Genomic DNA, 23,015 nt, shown 5'->3' on the forward strand with positions numbered 1-23,015 from the left:
ACGAGGGAGTGTCTGCAGGAGAGCATCCGCTGTGCTGCGGCTGTGGAAGGTCTCCGGAATCAATACCGTCTGCGGGATGATAGCACAACTGTATCCACGTACCTCATTTAGCCAAATTAGAGCAAGTGGGATCTGTCGCCCTCTGATTAAAACAAACAAATCTATTTCAGCATGTCCTCTCTCTGATCCACTGAATAGCCCTGTGTAGAGGCATTTGCATCCATGAAAGTAAAGCCCCTACAAGTTCCCAAGGTCAGTACTGCACTGCACATTCCTGAGAGCTCCTGTTCTCCACCACCCTCAAGAGGCTGGGGAGAAACAGCATTCCTCATAGGGATACAGACTCGACTTTTTTTTTTTTTTTTAAAATAAGATTTCATTTACTTATTTGAGAGTGAGGGAGAGTGAGAGAGAGCATGAGCAACATGTTGGGGAGGGTGGGGCAGAGAGAGGGAGAGAGAGAGATCCTAGGACTCTGGGATAATAACCTGACCTTTTTCCTTCTTGCTGAAGGCAGATGCTTAATTGACTGAGCCACCCAGGTGCCCCCCTACTCTGACTTTCTGAAATGAAAAAGCTAAGTACTTTTTTTTTTTTTTAAGATTTTATTTATTTGACAGAGAATGAGAGAGAGAGAGAGCACGAAAAGTGGGAGGGTCAGAGGGAGAAGCAGACTCCCTGCCGAGCAGGGGGCCCGACGCGGGACTTGATTCCAGGATTCTAGGATCATGACCTGAGCCGAAGGCAGTTGCTTAACCAACTGAACCACCCAGGCATCCCAAGCTATGTACTCCTTAAAGGTAACAAGTCCAAAGGCATTAGTATCAGTAGGTTCCTGCTTTTCTGCAAAGACTCTTCATTCAGAGCAATTTTTATTATATTATAGCTCGTCAGAATGGTTTGAAGCCTATTTACATAATTAGCCACCAAATATTACAAATAAATGATCTTATTATGGAACCTTAGTTTTCAGAAAGTGTAGCAAAGCAAAAGCATTTTCCTCTTTGAACAGGTTAGCAGTCAACTTTCCAGGTGCTTCTGGGAATTCCTGAAGTGTTCAGGAAAATATCAGAGCAGGCCAGGGGCAAAAACAGTGATCCAGAACTGACTGTGTGGTCATCACTGTCATGACAGGAGTTCTAGGACAGTGGATGACCCTGGTGCTTTCCCAGAGGGGGAGGAGCGCATTCAGTTGGGCACCTATTGCAAACCTGCTATTTGCCAGGCTCCCAGGTAGGTATTGGGTTCAAACAAAAAATGTAGGCTATCTTGCCCATACCTTCAAAGAGCTTAGAGCTTGGCTGCAGAGAAAGATGTAGCCTGGGAAGGTCCGAGAATGTCCACAGCAGTGGTGAAAACACAAAGCAAGGGCACGAGAAACCTCTGGGGCTGGAGGGTCTCTATAAGGCTTATTGTGGGAGACAGTGCTTTTAGAGGAGTTTTGAAAAAGATGATAATTAAGAGCCAGAAAAACGGAAGGGCATTCCAGGCTAAGGACAGAAACATGTAAATGTGTAACAGCATAAATAAATAGCATGGTGTAGGCGAGGCTAGCTCCCAGCAGGGCTGTGCACATTCAGCCAGAACAGCAGCATTTAAAATGGTAGAAGAAAGGTTAGCATTCTTGGAGCTGTGTCCTCTGAACCCCCAAGGAAAGAAAAGTTTGAGTCAGGCTTAGGATCTTTCTGGAAATCCAAACCTTAATGTGACATGCGTCTGTGGTCGCCATACGTATTTTACCCACTGGCTGGAACCCTCCCCCCGCCCCACCCAAGACACACTGGGGTGACCTGCATGATCCAGGCATATGCAAAGAGGATGTCATTGAGCACTGTGATTACATGATCAGAACCCTCCCCAATGATGCTCCCCAAAACTTAGACTCCACTGTCACCCTTTCAACCACCACCCCAAGAAGATGTCCTTAGAATGATGGCAACTTAGAAGCCAATACAGCTGAGCTTCTTGAAAATGGTCCCCATGTCTGTACCCAGCAGGGCTGAGCTCAGCATCATCTTCTGAACTAGACAACTGCATGGGCCCCCAACTCCCTGTTAAAGGTGTTCTGAGTTTTTCGGGGTTTTTTTTTTTTTTTTTGCCTCTTTTAAGAGATTATTGACAAATACATGGGTTTCCTGCTAAGCCTTTAAGTATTGACAAAAAAAGGTCAATTTGGGAATTGTAAGTTTAAAGCATTCAAATGAAGTAACATATGAGAAACTATTTTCTAATCCATACAGCACTACACAAATATTATTATAGTCACTACCGGTGGTGATATTTGAGTTCCTAGTCAATGCAAGTCCATTCTGACATCAACAAAATTAATGTCTTTGAACTGTAATTAGCTAACACTCATATAGCGCTGACTTTGTACCAGCCACCCATCTAAGAAGTTTACTTAATCCTCATCAACAACCCCCATGAAAGCGGGCATTACTAGTATTTTCCCAACTGTACAGACGAGAAAATAGAGCCCTAGAAAGGTTCAGAAAGATGCCCACGGTCACCAGGTGCGAAGTGGTGGGGCCAGGATTCGAACCAGAGCAGCCTGGCTCCAGAACACCGCCTGAACACATCCATGGCCTGAGCACCAGAACCAACATTCCAAATTCCTTTAAACTGATATTCTTCAACATGTGGTTTGCAGCAAAACAACCTGCATTAACACGTGGCTACTGTCTTCATAAGATACTGGAGGTGCTGGCTTGTTTCCTCAATAAAGGCATCACCCGGTCATGACGACAGCTTCTTCCCCATCCTCTCGCATGGTCCACAGTGTCCTCCTCAGGTCAGCTCCACCCGCCATAGGACTCTAATCCCCTCTTCCCCTGGGCGTCATAGCGATGCCCGGTTTCAAGCCTTCTCCGCCCTCCACTCAACTCTCTCACCTGGCTTCCAGTTGGACCCCCTTTAAGGCACCCCACTTCCACATGGCCATTAATTCTTCTCTGAAAATACAGGTCTCATCTCATTATCCGCCGGCTTTATTTAAAGCCTCCTCAGCTGTCACTGCCTACAGAACAAACACAAACTCCCGAGTTCTACACTGGAAACTCTCCACAGATTGCCTCAACCTACCTTTCTCAGGGTCCCCTCCTTCCCTGCCGCTCCAAATAGGCTGTGTAGGCTGTTTCGTGCCGTGAAGTACATCTTTGGGAACCTGTCTTGTTTTCCTTAACTTATTCAATTTACTCTCTCCTGTCTTGATAATTATAGACTCTGCTTAAAATTAATAAAATAGAACTTCCTCTAAAACATTCTTGTAATTTAAATCTACTCTCTCAGGCTGCTTTGCCATCATTATTCTGAATTAGCGGCTCTTTCATGAAAAGAAATAATTACCTTCTGTATAAGCAGGAGTGAAATGCGTGTTGCCAAAAATTTACTGGTCTGGGTCCAGGAAAGGAGTTTCTTAAGGTCAGGATCCCAAGAGCCTTCTGGGAGTTTATAAAAATCTCTTTCTTGGAGGTCTTAAAGATCAGTTGCAAAATTAAAAGTGGTTGGGGCTTAGGACTTGCAAATAGCCTTGAGAGCAAGAGAGAAGGAGGCTTTACGTCTCAGCTGGCCCATGAGCTGAGCCCAACATCCTCAGCGTCTTTCTGCACTGGTCACACGTGGAACACCAGACTCCACGCCACCTTGCAAATAAGAACTCCTCAAACACAGCATAGCTGACATTTTGGGCTAGACTGTTCGCTGTTGTGGGGGCTAGCTTATGCTCTATAAAATGTTTAGCAGCATCCCTGGCCTCTTTCTACCAGATGTCAATAGCACCTTCTCAGTTGTGACAACCAAAAATGTCTCCAGACACTGCCACGTGTGGCCAGGATGTGTAGGTGGGAGAGGGAGGGCAGAATCGCCTGCAGCTGAGAATCAATGCTGTAAAAGCCATGCTCAAAGGGCGGCATCACTTCTCTTGAACCGTATGTTCCTTTCTCTTCCTCCTCCCGCACTCCTTCTCCTTCTTCATGATAAAAATCAAAACACCCTGACCACACGAAGTGAAAACCACACCAACGATGACACACATTTTTCTAGGAAGATATCAAAAGAATTGTTTCTGACAAGGAGCCAAGTCTTTCGTGCTGCCCTGACAAAGAATGAAACAGAGAGCGATGTGTCGATGGGAGAAACATGGTCGTTTCTCGCTCACATTAATAAGAAAGCACCGTGCAATCTCTGGTCTGTCCTGCTTCTCTGCAGCACCTGCGGGCACCACAGGCTGGCCCGTTACCTGATCCCTAGAAGACCACCTGTGGAGCTGGGCAGGGGGCTGGGGCACTTCAGGTGCTACTCCAACACAACTGATAAGACGGGGGACCCAAAGAGCAAAGAGCACTGGTGCAACTTAATTTCAAGGTCCATTAGCAGCACAAAAGGGGGAAAATTGCACTGCCAATGCAAGTCCTGGAACTCAGCGGGGACATTTTTCATTTGCAATTTTTAAATGGTAGAATAATAATTATGATTCTTTTTATTGGGAACAGCAACCCAGATCAAATACATTGCACTTCACCAGCAGACACTGGAAATACACCGCACATGGCTGTTCATGTTTGGGAAACGCAGGCGTAGCTACCATTCCATGTAGACTCAATACTAGAAACCAGCCACTGGAGTTGTGCCTGCACCTTCAGGTCTGTGACTGTGCTTCCTAAATGACCTTGCAGTTGTAAGTGATCGTAATGCAAAGCAATGTTATCATTAAGTTGTGCCTTTTAGCAAACATTCCTTGCTGATCAGTTCCTCAGCTGATGTGGAAAGACGAGAGCTGGTTCTTCAAAGTATAAAGAAAGAAATGCAGAGGGAAACATGCACCCCCCCACCCACCTGACGGGGAGAGCGGCACCACGTGCCCATTCCCCAAAATATTACAATCTAGTGTTGTATCCATCACCTGCCGAGAGGGTGCCACAGCAGGGAAGAATCTGTGGGAAGTTCAGATATGAAAAGCCAAAAGAGAAAAAAATCCTACTTCATAGGTGGTGTTTGCTAGGGTTTGAGAAAGGGAAATGAAATGCCAAGCCCCACTTCCAAGCAAATCCCCAGGAGCAGAAATGGAAAAGAGGAGAAGTTGTTTCTCCAGAAGGAGAAACTCCTTTTAGCAGTGAAACCACATGCTGTCCCCTCCAGCATCATCCAATCGGCGTGGGCAGTTACGGAGTACTGTCAACAGGTAGGCTTTGAACAAGACTGTGGGCTAAACAAAGATTAAGGGGACACCCTCGGGCCTCAGATGGCAAGGACGTTCACGATCACAGTTTTTTGTTTTGTTTGGTTTTCTTTTCTTCTTCTTCTTCTTTTTTTTTTTCTTTAAATCTTTCCCCTATGTTAGCACATGGCAAAGAACTCCAGATCCAACACTATTCGCTCCACATCATAATTTAAAACCATAAAAGTAGAGAAAAGCAGACTTGGTCTTTCCAAAAAACAAAAACATCATTCTGAAAGGGGATAATTTTGGCAAAGAAACATTCAAGTTCTTTCAGGGAAGAGAAACTGATTTACTAGGTGACTGGTTGAAGGGTGGGGATTTTTTTTTTTAATCTAGGTTTTAGCTTCTTTGATTCACCTATATCTTCAACAAGATAAACCAAGCTCAAAAATGCAGTTCAAGCTAATTCTTGATTCCAATGAAGTTCATTTCCAGCTAGATTTCTCTAGGGGAACATCCCTTTTACATCATCCAAAAGCCCAAGAGTGATAAATTTAGAAAGAAAAGCCATTTTGGATAAAAGTTACAGAGAACACAGCCGAACAGAGGAAGGGCATGTATACACACATACACACGGAGCTATCCCCGAAAAGAAAATAAATTTAGGGAACCCTTCTTCAACTGCCATGGTACCCAATTTAGAAGCAGTTTAGAGCCAACTAGAAGATATATCAGCAAGCAATAAGACACGACAGTAAGCAATCAGAAACATCAGCAAGCAGTAAGACACCGGAGTAAGCAGTAAAGACACACCAGGGAGAACATTTCTGAGCAATTACCACATGTCTTAATGCAAAAAGAGAGAAAGAAAAATTTCACTCAGTTGGAACTGGAACCCTATAACAATGAACTCTCTCCCAGCTCCAAGCCATTCCTGCTAGGACAGTAAGGGTACAGGGACTGTAGGGCCATGGCTCAGAGAGAGGGCAACAAAAGCAAGAAATGGCTTCTTCCTGAGCAAGGGCTACAAACTGAAGTTTCTGTCCTTTTTGGCACTCTCATCTGCAGACAGGGCAAAGAGTTAGATATAAGTTGTTTAGCTGACAAACTATAAAGCTCCCCTCCCCCACCCTCCAGGGAAATAAAGGAGGATGGCTCTATTTCCTCCTGGTCTCGCTAAGGGAGGAATGCACTTGCTTACACAGGGACAAGCTTGTTTTTTACACAGGTTGGCCACAACAGACCCTTAAGACATGGAGAACTTCCTTACTAGACAAGTTATTAAATATCCCAGGAAACTGTCAGCTCTCCAGGAACTTCTAAGAAAATGGCAGCCTATTTTTCAAAACTTGCCCATTTGTGATGATTTACAAAGGAAAGCAAGGAAGACAGCCAATACTCACCGTCTCTCCTCTTTATGGTGCTCGGTCTTAAGCTGAGGCTCAAGGGATTCCAATACCAAAGGTAGCCCCTGCTCCAAACACCCAAACTCCATAAACTCTAGCTTCTCCTAGATGTTGAGAAGACTGGGTAAAATCGTGCCAAGGGTCACAAACATTAACCGGTGTTTCCTGGATGGCTGCTGGATATTAGCTTCCTCTCCTCCCTTCCAATTATCTTCTGGGTCACAATCCATTCTTAGGAGTCTGTATCTCTTCCATAAGACCCCTATGCCTCAATTCTACCCACCTTCACAATGCACATTCTTGTGAGAAGCCTCATAGCTACCCCCATTTACATGGCCACCGTCGATGGGATTTTGGGCATTAGATTTGGGCATTAGATTATTTTCCTGATTGGCCAATAAAAATCGCAAAGACAGAGTGGTTCACACACAAAAAATACAAAGGAAGGAGAATGAAGTTAATTATCAGAGGAACAACTCTAAATCTGCTCCCTCCTCCCCCCATCTCCCCAACCCCACAAAACACACAAAATCCTTTGGTTCTTTATCAGTAAAACACAGTACCAGTGGCACGGGGCAAGGAGACCCATCAGAGCTAACAACTTAGAGAATGTGCTCAAGAGGTGTGTGTTAATCGAGTCAACTAACTCACTCAGTATGTGGGGCTGGGAACCCATTAGAAAGAAGTAGTCACCAACTCCCTCCCATTTCATTCCTGGAGGTCCACCTACAATTCTGGACCCAGGTACTTGGAGCCTAGGTAGGATTAGCCTCCCAGTGAGCCTGGCACACAAAGAGGACAGCCAAAGGCTGATCCCTCATCAGGGCAGAGAATGACAACAGACCTGTTTGCAGGGGCTCTATAGGACAGAGACAGTGGGAGGCGGCAGAGGTCAAGGCAGAGCACCCCACTCCACCTCTGGAAATATGATAATGCAGAACTGCCATGAAGTCAGCAGATAGGACCTGTCCAACAGCATTGTCTACTGCAGACAGGGTGGAGGAGTGGAGACTGGAGAGGCATGGGTTCCATTTATTAATAAGCAGCTCAACACAGTGGGAGGTTTTCTTGTCTAATTACAGAAGCTGTTGGAAACTGCAGGGAAGATAGGATTTATGGCCCAGATGACACTGCCTCTGTGTTGTAATTAAAAGTTATTTTTAATACCTTTCTTTGGTTGGACACTTTGGATTATTAGAAATATATTTTGTAATTTAACACTTGCTAAAGGGCAAAGAACAGAAGAGAAAAGTAATACAACAAGCTTGCATAATGGGAAACAATTAAATGTTTTGACACTGGGAGGTAGGAAAGGAAAAGAATCTCTCCCACTTTAGTCTGTACATTTCTACAGCACAAGTGAGAGGTAGAGAGAAACCCCAAAGGATGCTAAATTCGATTTTCAAAGTAGCAGAAAGCAACCCAGCTCCTTATTTTATCCATTAAGTAGAGTTTGGATACCACCACCAGGAGCGCAGACAACTCATTTACAACACTTCACCCAAAGCAACTCATCTTTATCCTCAGGCTCTCTGCTTTTTCATTCTAATGAAAGCAAATCCTAGCACAACCACAGAGACTCAGACCGACCCCAGGGCTGTGCAAAGGGAGCATCCACATAAGCCGTGGGCAGACCAGGCTGTGTGTGATCTGGGATTGGTTTTTAATCTATGCCTCTTCTCTCATCCAAGATTCCACTTTAAAGAGGAGGCTAGACAAAGTGCATCCCCAGGAGACAGGCAGGGTGGTGCCCGGGAGCAGCGACAGAAGCAGCCCAAGCTCAGGCAGGGGCTGTTTATTTTATCAGTCCCATTTCCAGAATTTCTATCTCCCCATGTACACACAAAATGCATTTTTTGCAATGGTGGCTCTTCCTTAACAACGGGAAGGGGAGAATCTCTTACACAGAACAGACTTTTGAAACTGTCTGATAAAAACGGGGAGGAGAAAGGATCTCTAACTGGCACAAACTTCCCAGATAACCTCTCTATTCCATTTATCCATGCAAAGAATCTTCTCATTAAAAGTGAATTCCGGAGCTTATTATATGAAACGTGTCACAGAAACCACCAGATATTACACATCGTGATGAGCCTTTAAAGTCTTTTAACATGTTAATCAAAAATAAATTTAAAATCAGCTTCAGAGGGGTCGTACCAAGTTGATGGGCTTTACCCCAATAAGAACCACTGTGCTCCTTGATTCTTTTCCCAGGTCAGAGCACGGTTGGACTCCACGTCAGGGCGCACAACAGCCGCTCTTACCTGCCACATTAATTTTCTCAAGTGCGACCAAGCTGGGGACAGCTGTGGTGGAGTTGGTCGCATTTGTTCCCGTGCCGTTGACTACAAGATTGTCCACCTTTGACTCTAACTTGCCAATGCGCTGCAAGATATTATCCAACAGCACGGCGAGAGTTTTCTTCAGATCTGTAAAAGAAAATGCAGAGAGTTTAAAAACTCGTTGGCTTCTGTACATGTGTCTGGTGCATTTTCTCTCCTCTCCTCTTCCTCTTCCTCCTCTGTCTCTGACATGAAGAACCAAAAAGAGTGGCATAGTTGAGAAATACTGCTTGAAGACATGTCTTGAAAAACCCTATCTTAAAGATGACAGAGAGTACAAAACACATTGGTCTCTTCTGTCACACGAGTTTAGCAGGAGGGGACATAAAATTATTCCCAGCCACTAAGGAGACTCCATGTTTCTTAGCATCCTATCAAAGCACTCTGTTAACTTCCTTCGTACAGCATGATGGGTCTGACCTATACAATGACAACCCCCAAGTGAAGCGAGGTCTTACAGTAGCTTCTGGACCAAGTTCATTGTTAGTTTCAGTGCTGTATACTCTAGTACATCCCATTTTTTTTTTTTTTTTTTTTTTTTTTTTTTTTTTTTTTTTTTGCCAAGTCTTTACTTTTGTTGGGTACTTTGGTAATAGTTAATAAAGACTACAGTTCCAGATGCTGGGCATGCTGGGTTAACGCAGAGGTAACTACAATGAGGTTTAGAAAGATACTTAAATTAAGATCAGACTCATTCCTTCATTTGGGAAATATTTACTCAACAACTACTGTGCCAGGCACTGTTCTAGATGCTGGGATATTCTCTCATGGTGCTTATATTTAAGAGCTGATTCCCTTTCTCACACATCTGACTGTGGAACACCTCTCTCCACTTCTCTCCAGACAGACACTTTATCCTCATGGATACAAAAGCATTTACAAAGTTTGTACACAAGGTATTTCACACGTACAAGGAGATTAATTAAGCCTCTCTCCTCTGGCAACTCATAATCAGAGAAAGATACATTGACCTGCACGTGTTTTAAAGGCAGAAGGACACTTGGCCAGCCATCCATGGGACTAGAGTCCAGCTTCATGAGTGAATTGGGAGTGGTTCCGGGGAGAAGAGTACCATGTAGGGAGCAGGTTACGCAACACCCTGAGCTGAGACAAGTGCAAAGTTGCCGCTTTCCCTCCTACTGGGAATAGTACCAACTTGCTTTGAGCAGGTGATCTCACCTGACCAGGAGAGAAGCGCACACTGGATCAGTTCACTGGCCCCAGAACACAACCAGCTAACCTTGAACCTTGGCCATAAGGCACTCAGGCTGTCCTATTTTGCCAGGTGGAGACGAAAGTCATCAGAACAGAAACAAAGATGTGTACTGGACATGGAAGTTTATATTGTTGGTGGTATACAGATGAGAGCCATGGCAGGAGCAGACTAACTATTGCAAGCAGAAAGCAAACCCACAAAGTCTGGTGCTTTCTGTTTGGCATAAGCACAACCTCCCCACCACTCTCCCCGAGCGGAACATCAGACTTCCTCACAAGGTCAACCTCTGCAGCAGTTCGTTCATTCGTTCTAACAAATACCCAACCAGGGCTATTTCTCGCTCTTCAGCCCGTCTCTCACCTACAGGTAAGAAGACGGCTACGACATTAGAGCAACAGGCTAAAAACACCATCACAGCAGAGAAGGGCAGAAGGGAGCTAATGTTTCCTGAATGCCTTTTACAGCCCACCCGCAAATCTAAGAAGCCCCACATTACCTTCGCCTCCTCCGTGAGGTAGGTGAGGTAAAATGACTTCATTTTACAGAGGAGAACACAAAGCTCAAAGGCATGAAGTGACGTGCTCACGGCTACAGAGATAATAAACTGGAGTGGGAACTTGAATCGGGTTGGCCTTGTTCCCTGATGCCTCAGTGGACCAGCCAGAAGTCAAGAGCCAGGGTAGAAAAAGAGCCCAAGTGTGAAGTTCAAGGTCTTTCCTCCAGAGCCCTGTGGTTGAGGGCCCAGATTCTGGAGACAACGTTTCTCAGTTACATCCTCATTCTCGAGTGCTAAGGATAAACTTAACCTCTTTAGGTTGTTATGCAGACTTCATGAGTTAATTCTTACAAAATGTTCTGAACACCACTTGGTACATGAGAAGCACTATATAACCACCTGCTACACATACAAATAAAAAATAAAACTTCCTCTGGGAAACGCTCGCATCCTTCCTCAAGAAATGTCTTCCTGAGCAAAGCAGGACTCTCATCAGTTTATCAGAAGGGTCATGAGCTCACTGCCCTCCAGGAGTTGCAGTCCCGTGGTCAGCATGACTCACCGTCAACCCTGGCATACCCTCAGCTGGCAGAAACGGGAGCCGGCCACCAGCTGTGCGCTTACAATGAACTGAAAGCATCAACTGCTTCTCCGGAATTCTGAAGATCGCCAGAGGCCGGCCCTTGTGGGCAGGGGCAGCGGTGCCACTGGGAGGTGGCTGCAGCGTGTGACAAAAGCCCTGCGCAGATGCAGGAGATCAAGCTCCTCTATCTCCAGCCTTGTTGCCTGAAGGCCCTACCACCAGCCAAGCAGTCCACAGAGAAAATGGCATTTAAGTATTACCCGCAATTGAGATGAGCTAGACACAGAAGCCCGGGATCCCTAAGATGGGTTAAATCAGGCTTTCTCAGCTTTGATACTCCTGACACTTTGGGCCAGACCATCCTTTGCTGTGGAGAGACGTCTCATCCATCGAAGGGTGTTTGGCAGCACCCCTGGCCTCTAGAGGCTGAACGACCATAGCAATCCTTCCACATGAAGACCAAAACCCCTCCTGTCAATGCCCCTGGGGGGAGAGGGGCACGAAGCCCCAGTGTGAGAACCACTGAGTTGGGCATACGCTCCCAACCCTTTCTTCCTTACTACCCCTTTGTACCGAACTTGCATTATGCGTGACCTCCATTTGCTAAGGAACTGGAGGCACTGCTACAAATATAATGCAAAGTACAATGAAGGAATCAGCCCTCCTCCTCTCAGGAGCTGACGGAGGCCCAGCCCAAGCTGATGGTCTCTCGAGGGCTGGTAACCTTCTGCAATTTTTTGTCTTTCTGTTAAAAGGTAAGAGGACTATGGGACAGAGACCCCACCCCCCATCCCCCGCCCCACCCCAAACTATAGTTATCAGTGATAGTCATTGGTGGAGGACAGCCTAGGGAGAATACAAAACTGTTACATCACCCTTAAGATGACACAAACAAATGGAAAGATACTATATTCTATGCTCATGGACTGGAAGAGTATGGTTAAAATGTCTATACTACCCAAAGCAGTCTATAGATTTAATGGAATCGCTATTAGACACCAACAATATTTTTCATAGCAGTGGAACAAGTAATCCTAAAATCTGTATGGAACCACAAAAGACCCTGAATAGCAAAAGCAATATTGAAAAAGAAGACCAAAGCTGGAGGTATCACAATTCCAGATTTCAGGATATATTATAAAGCTGCAGTAATCAACATAGTATGGTAATGGCACACAGGCACATAGATCAGTGGAACAGAATACAGAGCCCAGAAATAAACCCACAGTTGCATGTTCAATTAATCTATGACAAAGCAGGCAAGAACATGTAATGGGAAAAAGACTCTTCAACAAATGGTGTTGGGGAAACTTGACAGCTATATGGAAAAGATCAAACTGGACCACATTCTTACACCACACACAAATACAAACTCAAAATGGATTAAAGACCTAAATGTGAGGCCTGAAATCATAAAAACCCTAGAAGAGAGCACAGGTATTAACTTCTCTGACATTGGGCATAACAACATTTTTCCAGCTATGTCTCCTGAGAAAGGAAAACAAAAGCCAAAAATAAACTATTGGGACTACAACAAAATAAAAAGGTTTTGCAGAGTGAAGGAAACCATCAACAAAACAAAGACAACCTACTGAATGGGAGAAGAATGGCAAATGGTATATCCGATGAGGGGCTGATCTCCAAAACATATAAAGAGTTTCTATAACATACCCAAACAACCAAATCATCCAATTAAAAAACGGGGAGAAGACATGAATCAACATTTCTCCAAAGGAGACATCCAGATGGGCCAACAGACACATGAAAAGATCCTTAATATCACTCATCACCAGGGAAATGCAAATCAAAAGTACCATGAGACATCATCACCTCACACTTGTCAGAATGGCTAAAATCAACAACACAAGAAACAATACATGTGGGTGAGGACATGGAGAAAAAAATATCTTTCTTGCACTGTTGGTGGTAATACAATTGGGTGCAGTATGGAGTTCCTCAAAAAATTAAAAATAGAAATACCAGTAATAATCCAGTATACTGCTACTGGGTATTGACCCAAAGAATACGAAAACACTAATTCAAAAAGACACATGCACCCCTGTACTTATTGTAGCATTATTTACAATAGCCAAATTATGGAAGCAATCAAAGTGCCCATTAATAGACAAATGGATAAAAAAAATGTGATGTACACAAAGAAATACTACACAGCCATAAAAAGGATGAGTGCATGATATTTGGGACCACATGGGTAGTCCTGGGAAGTATCATGCTAAGTGAAGTGAGTCAGACTGGGAAAGACAAATACCTTATTTAAAAAACAACAACAACAACAACTAAAACAGAATCAGATCTATACATACAGAGAACTAACACCTGCAATAGAGGAGGGTGTAGGGGATGAGCAAAATGGGTGAAAGGGAGTGGGACAGAGCAGCTTCTGGTTATGGAATGAGTAAGTCACGGGAATAAATGGCGCAGCATAAGGAACACAGTCAACGACATTGTCATAGTGATGTAATGGGACACATGGTAATCACACCAGTGATAGACACAGCATAGCGTACAAACTTGTCCAATCACTAAGTCACACACCTAAAACTAAAGTAACATTGTATGTCAACTATACTAAAAAAATGTCAAAAAACAAGAAGCCAGTCTTCCTCGATTCCTAAAATACAGTCCCCAATAAGGGACGTACTCTCTCCTGTTGAACTCACCTACTAGAGGGTGACCTCTGTGACTGTGTGACATGGTGTGACATGGTGCAACGAGGAGAAGTCATGACCATGAGAAAGACACTAACGCTTCACTATCACAACTACAGGACGTGCCACCAACACCACTACTGCCCCACCCCCAAAGCGCCACTGACTGAGCTGTGTCAGCTGCTGTCCCCAGCACTTCTCGCCATTGCTTCACAGAGTCCTACCAAGACAATGAGGAGTGTATTGCTGTTACCATCTCCATTTTACAGAGGATAAACTGCAGCACAGACAGATGAAGTCATTTGCCCCAGATGACTGCAGATCAAGGGTTCCAGCTCAGACAGTCTGGTTCCAGATCCAATGGCACTTACCTATTGCCTCTGAAGGAGTGTTGTGGACCTGCCAGGCAGCAGGTGTCTCTGACCTGCTGCCTCTGAGCACATTTACTGGGGATTAACCTCTGGGCTTCTGCCACATGCTTTTGTTAAATCATATCCCAACCATCCTCAAGGCTCACTGATGCCACTGTTCGCTGAGCAACTCCCATACTAAAAATACTACAGAGTTTGCATTTCCATACTTTCTTCCTCAAAATGAAAATGGAATATAAAGCAATCCAAAACCCTGAGCTCCCTAGGCACTTTACCTGGATAGGCATGTTTTCTCTTCCAGTGTAAAAGAAAAGAAGTTTATTTTCAACAAGAAGCTGTTTAGAGTCCCTATTTCAAGACAGTTCGACACAAGATAAAAGATAGTGTCAACAAAATACACAAGGGCAAATATGTTGCCAATTTCATCTCTGTGTCTTTACCAACTGGCACACTACAGTGCTCAGTTATGTGTGTGTTACACAAGTGAACATATGAATGAATTAATCAACAAACAAATGGACTAGAAGAGACTTCCCATCAATAAGGCTAAGGAAATCATACCTTTCCAGGGGATGAAATTATTTCTCACCTTTGCATTTTACAGTTAAACCTGCAAAATCTGTTTTACTGCAATTTTAAACACCAGAACATTTTTATGTTTTAGTCTTAATGATAATCCACTTATCCAATAAGATTGTACACCTAAGGATAAGTTCTACAGAGCTTAATAAAGAAATTAGGGCAAAAATATTCCTTCAAATTCTAGTGTAACATTTTTATATTTATCATTGTGTTTTACAGTTATTATAGCAGTAAAATGTGTCCTCAGCAGGATTACAACTTTCAATTACTAACAGGGTTTTAAAATTTTGTTTGTGCTTCAAAGCCTTAGCCATAAAAATTTAATCCCAACATTACTACCGGAATTCTATATTCCTAAAACTTACTGTACATGACAAAGATGAGATCAAAGCAATTGAAAACATTTAAAATGTCCTTCTGGGGGAAGTTAGCTTTGCTTTCTATCGTACTAGAAGTGCTTTGATCAAGGGCGAGATCGACAAAAATCTCAGAACAGGTGCCCTGACAGCTTCTTTAAGTTTTCATTTCCAGAAAGCATGACTCCAGGGGGTGAGCAGGAGCTGGAGAAAGCTGCCACATTCTTGAGCAGGACAGCCAAGGTGATTTCACTGCCAGCTAAACGTGCCTCCAAAGGTGGAGCCCAAAGAGATGGGATTTCAAGACAAAGGGGTTCCTGTTGGTAGGAAAGTCTATCAGTTTATAGGTCTAGACAGGGCAGTAAACCCCAACCGCCCAGATTATTCAGGCAATCAATATTTGAGGAATGATCCAGGAAGGTGCTTGGGGCCTCTGGTAGCCCACCCTGTCCCAGGGGACATGCTTCCAAAGCAGCAGTTATCTAGCCTTCTGTCCTCCAGGCCAACCTCCACAGGCTCTGTCCTCAAGGCCCTCCATCAGAATCTGTGGAGTCCACGAGTCAAGGACGCTGGGCACAGCCACAATGGGATTAAGGTGTAGCCAGCATGACCTGCTGGCACAGAACCAACCGTGCAATGAGCAAGGACTTATATCTGAACTGGAAAATATTATTTGCATCTGGGCTTGCTCCTAATCCAAGTCCCTCTCCACCATGGCTGCCCTGCAGGGCAGAGCTTCAACAAGGGGCAGCTTCACTTGCTGCTTTGGAGAAACTAGCAAAGACAGGGCACTAATGAGAAAGGAAGGTGCTAATGAAAAAAGAATTAGCCCCAACCTCTCCCTTCCACTGACTGCCAGAATGTCAAGTTTCATCAGTTATATATTTTTAATTTCACAGTGACCTCTACACAGAAAGACAATACAGTTAGAGTAATAAGCAAAATCCAGTCCATTTATTATGTACAAGGACACCATGATGTTATTTATTATAGATAAGAACTGGACACTACCCAAATGCCCAACAAAAAGATTAAATTACATATGCCTATCCATTCATAAGACAGAATAAATCACTGGATTGGAACTCAGGGAGGGCAGAGCAGGCATCTTGTCATCTCTGTTTATCACCACCGGCTGTTAACGTCAGGAGCCCACTGAATATTTATTGAACGGATGGTTAAAAAAAAAAGTGTATGGCCATTAAAAATATCTAATGGGCATGAGAAAATACAACAAAGAGAGTTTAAAAAGCTGTATGTGAAATATTCCAATTTTTAAAAAATGACGTATGTACATGGATCTGCATTTTTAAAAAGGACTGGAAGGAAATCAAATTTTATCTGGATTTGGGGTCAGGGAGTGTTTTACTTTTTATTCTTTATTTCTTCGAGTACAGAAATGGGCGTGGCATCATCCTCGCCCTTGTGTGTTTCACTGACAGCATCTTCTATCTTGCGTTAAATAGTCTGGAAATGGTGACTCACACAGCTGCTTCCGTTGAAAATGAACTTCTTTCTTTTCATGTTAAACCAAGCCCACCCAGGTCAAGGACCGAGAGTGTCCAGGGTTTTTCACTGCCTTACGGCCTACATGCTCTCCACTTTCTGTATTTACGGTACTCTGACAATCACAGAGGTTTAATGCTATTTGAAATATATCCAGTGCAGTGAATTCTACCCTCCCCAAGATACTGGCCCCACGTACCTGATGTCAGGTAAGAAGGCACCCCCTGCCCCTCAAAACAGCTCAGTGATTGACCCTCACTGCCTTGCGCATGTGAATTCTTAAAGCCACCTAAACCTGTGACCATGCTCTCGCCCCGCAGCTGTCACGGGCAGCCACACCATGTCACAATGGTAATTGAGCCACCACCTCAAAGAGAAAGGGCAGCTCAGATGCGCAATATTACTGACTATTGTTCTCTCCTGGGTTCGGCTGCAAGGGCAGACTTCAGCTTTGACTCCAATGTGTTGCAGAAGCAAATGTTATTCCTGAGGTGCTCGGGGGGTGTCTCTAGTATTTCCAGGCATTTTCTAGGCAGCAGAATGTGAGGAAAAAAAAAAATCATATCTTGGCCTATTGATGATCTCAAGTGCATCCTGGAATCTGTAAATATCCAGAACAGAGCTCTTGGGCTGTTTTCTCAATTTTCCTGATACCCAGCCGGATGCATGGAATTGGAGTCCAGCATTTTAATCCTTTTTATAGAACAGAAATGGATTTGGGCTCTGAGTGGTCAAGCCCACTGTCACTCAGGGTCCTGACCAGACTCCCCGGGGTGCACACCTCCCTCACCGTCAGGAAAGGCAGCCACCACACACTCCTCCTTCCCACTCACCACCGTACCAGAGACAGTGCCCTCCAGCAGTGCCTTCCTTCAGAGATGGCGGGAGCTCACCAAATCCGGCCCAGCTCCCAGCCCACAGGGAGAAGCCTTCTCTTTTGAATGGGGCAGTGACAGTCACATCTCCTGTTTCTAAAATGCCAAAGTCACTCTGTAGAGCCCGCACACTTTTAGAGGGGCCCAGGGAAAAGCCAGACAGATTCTGTCTGGAGCCTCAACCCTGTCCTCAGCCCTGGCCGGCGTGGCCCAGCGCTGGTGCTGTCACGGCAGGCCTGGTGACTCTGGTGGACAAGCCTCGCTTGTCCTTGTCTCCCTCCCTCTGGAGGGGAGCTTATTTCCTCTCCTGTCTTATCCCCTGTAAACATGAGGAACCTTACTTCCTCTCATGTCTTATCCCTTGTAAACATGGAGAACAGCTACATAAACACGTTCTTGAAGCCTTATGTTCAAACGTATAAACAAGCGTCCACTTCACACGAACAGTTCTGGTGCGGTGCTAACAGCCGTCGGTACATGTCGGCCCCGGTTAGTGAGAACTCCCAACAATGAATGCTTTTCACTCATCTAAGTGCCTAAGTAAGCTTTGTAACAGGTGAGCCTTACAACAAGCCTCGGAGGTGAATGATACTCTTATATCCTCAGTTTTACAAAAGAGGAAGCGGGCTTTTAAAACATCAGTCACCTGCCCAAGGTCACACACCCAGTAAGGAACCCTACAGCCACATATGAACACTCTCTAACGATGTTCCAGAATAAACACTGGTTCCTATGTCAGAATCAGGAGCACAAGAGCCACTCGGAGCCACCCCCAGACATGGAATGCAGGGGGAATCTCGTCTCATTTCCAATCTCCCTAAAAACTTGACTTTCCAATTAGCCCCAGCTGGAACGGTCCCACACAGATAAGAGGGTGAAGGAGCTGCTGCCGATCACTCCTGGCTCCTACTAAGGGCCAGGCACGCATTGAGCCCCGCAGCACAGGGGGAACAAGAGGGGCAAAAATCCCTGCTCTTTGGGGGCTCACCTGCTACATGAAGGAGAGAGATGAGCGATAGACCAGTAACTATGTAATGAGAGGTGGTTTAGGTGTTAGAAAAATAGGTGGTCTAGGGGTTGTAAGACAGAATGAAATCATGAAAGAGAGAACGGAAGGAGAGGAGGAGCAAGCTCTGGGGAGAGGAGGCACGCAGGTGGGAGGAAGGGCGGAGGCAGGAACTCGGGGACAGGCGAGCGCTCAGCCACCGCCCCGCCAGCGGTCCCAGAAGACAGCTTGGTACCCAGACAGGTCTGGGAAGGGTCCACAGCTCCTGCGGGTGGCCACAGTGGCATGACGTCTGCCCAGCCGGTTCTGACAGGCCCCTGGGTGAAGGGAGCAACCCCACTTTAGGGGCCCGGGCACTATGAGCCCAAGAGTCACACACACATCCCCTCATGCCTGTTCTCTCCTCAAGCTAGGACTTGAAGCAGCAATGAGGCAGGAAAGGACAGGTCTTGTGGACAAAGAGAGCAGAAGAACAGGCTCCAATCCCTGCCAGAGACACAGTCTGACTGTTCTGTTTACAGCACCCCCGAGGCCCTCCTCAGACACGCGGCCCTGCTGGGCGTGCTTGGAAACTCAGCCTGGCTCTGCCGGGGTGCCAGGTGGGGGGACTGCCACCACACAGCCCTGGAAGAGCTCCAAGCCCAGAGAGGCCTGTTTTAGGTTGCCAACTTTCTAAAGCAGAAAGCCCTTCCTTTAATCACAACAGCCACGTCCCGTAGAGCAACCACGGCGCTCCTCCGACACACTGACCAGCCCAGCTCCTCTCTTCCTCCCAGTGTCACTCCAAAGCAGTGTGTTTCCCTCAAGGGTGGAGAATTGCTGCTTTGGCAATGGTGGTTCTCCACAGCGCCCCAGCCCTCCAAGAAAACAGTGCCTTGATCATATTTGAAGGAACAGAGCCAAAAAAAAAAAAAAGAAAGAAAGAAAGAAAGAAAGAAAAATAAATACAATTTTTAAAAAGCCATTCACAGGCTTTTTTTAAAATCTCTGGTGAAATTCAACCTAAGTATTTTTCATCTTCTCTTTCATAGCAGGGGTGGGACCAAACATGCAGAAAAGCTCATCTAACTCTCCAGACTTTATATAGGTCTGCAACACTGAGCAGGAGCTACCAAGAGGCCACCATGCCAGCATCACAGTGGGGGCCTCCTTTTGGCCTATGAGCAGAACCCTAAATGAGGTCAATGTCTTAGAAGTGGGCAACCCCAGGCCAACAAGGGCCACCTGAAGCCCAATGCATTGCCCTTTGACCAGCAACCAAAAATCCTACCCTCTTCTCCAGGGCCCACGTTTCGCAAACCTCACCTCTTTAAGGAAACAGGAGGAGCTTCTTCCTCTTTACCTCTCTTCCCCAACCCAGGAGTTAAGGGGTGGGGGGTGAGGAGAAAACAGGGAGGGGCCAAGGCCCCCAGGCCCCAGGGCAGGCCAGACTCCCTCACAAGAACGTCCATTCCCCCTGCACTCCTCTCCCCCTGCCGTCACACTGAGATCCAGAGCCCATAAGGGCCCCTTCCACACCGCTCCTGGCTCCCGTTGTTCAGCCCCAGCAACCTCAGTTCTGCCCCAAGAGTGCACTTGCAGGCCTGGGGCACACACCCTGCCTTCTGCCTGGCCTGCTGGGCCTCAAGGGCCCTCCTCCCACCCCACCCACAGCTCCCCAACGTCAGTAGGGGAGACACCTAAGAGACTTTCTTTGACCTTCTCGTTCCAAGTAGCGCCTCGTGCATTTTTTAAAGAATGACACATCCCTGTCTCATCTTTCTTCTTGGAATTACTATCTGATATTGTCTCTATTATTTCTCCCTCCAAAATGAACATAGCGTTCACAAGAACAGGGACCCCCCCCCTCCGTCTTTTTCTAACTGTATACACAAGGACTGCACTGTCATATAGCTGCAGAGCACACAGACATATCCCAGAGTGCCAGGCTTGAGGGGTAACAGCCAGTCAACGGGACAACTGAGGCTCAAGAAGTCCAGGCAGTCAGGACGGACACTGGAGGTAAGGTAGAGTAGGAGGCCAAGAGGGAAAAGCCACAGCAGGGAAACGGGAAACGGGCAGGGGAGGGTGGCAGACCTGCTGAAGGCCTACACTGCTTCAGCCTGAGCCACAGTCCCTGCATCCAGAACAGCAAAGGGCACCAAAGAGGCAAGAAAGGTTGCAGCAACTAAGATGTGGATGCGCCACTAAGGGAGGCTGTCTCTCATGGCCCTGGGCGGCACAAGCAGACAGGGCCAGTGTCGTAGATAAGAGGCAATCACCAGGCATCAGAATTTGGGTCAGGCCACAGAGACAGAGATCAATTCACCTCAGAAACAAGAAGGGCATTGACGAGGGTGAGTGACAGCATTCAGGACACAGTTCCCGTGCAGTCACTGACCGGCATGGCCCTGCCACGCGGGCCGGGAAGATGCGGTGGAGGCCTTGCGGCAGGAGGCCCTGGCTCCACACGCCCCTCTCCTCCTCACCCCCTCTCCCCCTCACCCCCTCTTCGTCGTGGCAGAGGAGCGCGCAGAAACGCCGTCCACACCCCACAGATGAATGCTCCGACTGTTCCACACAGGCCGCCTGGGACATCTTCCAGGCACTACTTCTGAATTCCCCAATTCCAAAAGAAGTTCAGAAGTCTCTTTTCAAATCGGCAGAACAAGGATGGGGGAGGAGAGGACAGCGTGCAAGCTCTAGGGCAGGCCAAGGACTCGTCAGACAAGCAACACTGGACACAAGCACCTCACTTACATGCGCAATCACGTAGTCGTGTTGCACTCTGAGGGCCCGGGCTCCGCAGCCAGAATGCGACACGACCACACCGCCTGCCTCCAAAGCCCGTGCTCCTAACCACTAGCCTCTGACCTGCCATGCAGAAGGAGCATTTCCAGGGGTGTGGGTGGTTCAGTCGTTAAGTGGCTGCCTTCAGCTCAGGTCATGATCCCTGGGTACTGGGATGGAGCCCCACAGTGGGGAGCCTACTTCCCCCTCTCCCTCTGCCTGCTGCTCCCCCTGCTTGTGCTGACAAGTAAATAAAATCTCAAAAAAAAAAAAAAAAAAAAGGCATTTCCAGAGGACAGAGAAACACAACATTTGGATGCACACCTTATGTGAAGATGTCTTAAAGTGGACTCAAGTGTAGAGATGAGTCTTAGGACACCAAGCAAAATCCTATAGAAAGAGGGCTCCATGGATAGAGCAGGGATTGACAAGAGCCTGTGGCAACTACTCAGCTCTTGCCACTGCGTGCAAAAACAGCCACCCTAGGGACACCTCCTCTAAAAAAAGGAGGCTCAGGCCAAGGTGAGCTTGCTGTCCAGGCCTTAGACCATGGGAGTCCTGCGAAACTGCTGAGTCAAGGAGAGACAGGACCTGATCAATGAGTATTTTAGACTGAATTATGGGGACTACTGAAAGATGGAGTCAGCGAGTTTTAGATGTCCTCTAAAATCCTGATTTTACCCTGCTTCTCTGTTTTTGCAGTTGTTATCAACAACTGGGAGTGGTTCGGTTTCAATCAACGTTTAATTACTCAAAATGAGAGAGGTCCATATTTGCCCCACAGGTCACACAGTTTCCTGAACTCTTCTGCTCTAGGACCTCAAGCCAGGGATTCTAAAAAAATCAGTAATAATCTGAAGGCAGCTACTGGGATTCTTCAAATACCTGCCTCAGCTACTGACGATACATATACACATCCCAAGAGCCTCTGATTACGCCAATACAGGGATGGGGACACGAAGGTGTTTTCTCTCTCTCTCTCTCTCTCTCCTGTTTTGGTCTAATAATGGGATTGACTCAGAGCAGGCAAAGATCCCAGCCATACAGGATCAGCTCCTCCCTGTCTCAGCACAGGCATCTAGGCAGTGCTCTGTTCCTGGGCTGCATCTGTGGCAGAAAAGGAGACTGCAAACCACTGTCCCAGCATCCTCATCCCTGCTGTCTCAGCCCAGCTAAACCACTGAACATCCTGCGGTCTTTGCACCTCCTGACATCAACCACCGGAGCTGCCTGGCCGTGGACGTGCCCACCACGAGTACGGACGGGCCGCAGGGGAAGCACACACCATCTGAAAGGCTCTCCAGCTTCCCAGGACTGGGCCTGGACCGCACCGCACTGTCTTCCTCAATACCAGTCATTGGTGCCCAGAATGGAGAAATGGAGAAGGCCAGGCTGACAAATCTTAAATAATAAAAGCTAGCTATCTGTTTGGGAACTCTTTAAGAAGATGCTCTTAAGTGTTTTCTGTTTCATTCTCAGCGTGGTGATCCTCCAAGGTGGGGAGGGAGGCAATTTTGCAACCCGCCCCCCAATGTCTGGACACATTTTTGATGGTCACAACTAGGGGGGTGCTATTGGCCTTAGTGGGTACAGACGCCAGAGGTGCTGGTCAGTATCCTACAGCACACGAGCAGTCCCCACTACTAAGAATCACCCAGCCCCAAATGCCAAGAGTGTTGA

At 46.4% G+C, this 23,015-nt stretch overlaps 1 protein-coding gene across 3 annotated transcripts in view; it reads right to left on the reverse strand.

Moving 5' to 3' along the window:
* The window catches only part of MGAT5 (alpha-1,6-mannosylglycoprotein 6-beta-N-acetylglucosaminyltransferase), a 337,143-nt gene that overhangs the window by 188,420 nt on the left and 125,708 nt on the right, over nt 1-23,015 (reverse strand). For all 3 annotated transcript variants that reach the window (XM_059394405.1, XM_059394404.1, XM_059394406.1), the window contains one exon: nt 8,829-8,993. In XM_059394405.1, the coding sequence (XP_059250388.1) occupies nt 8,829-8,993 (165 nt within the window). The remainder of the gene's footprint in view (nt 1-8,828; nt 8,994-23,015) is intronic.

The sequence above is a fragment of the Mustela nigripes genome, chromosome 3 (genome assembly GCF_022355385.1).
Source record: "Mustela nigripes isolate SB6536 chromosome 3, MUSNIG.SB6536, whole genome shotgun sequence".
Lineage (NCBI taxonomy): Eukaryota > Metazoa > Chordata > Mammalia > Carnivora > Mustelidae > Mustela > Mustela nigripes.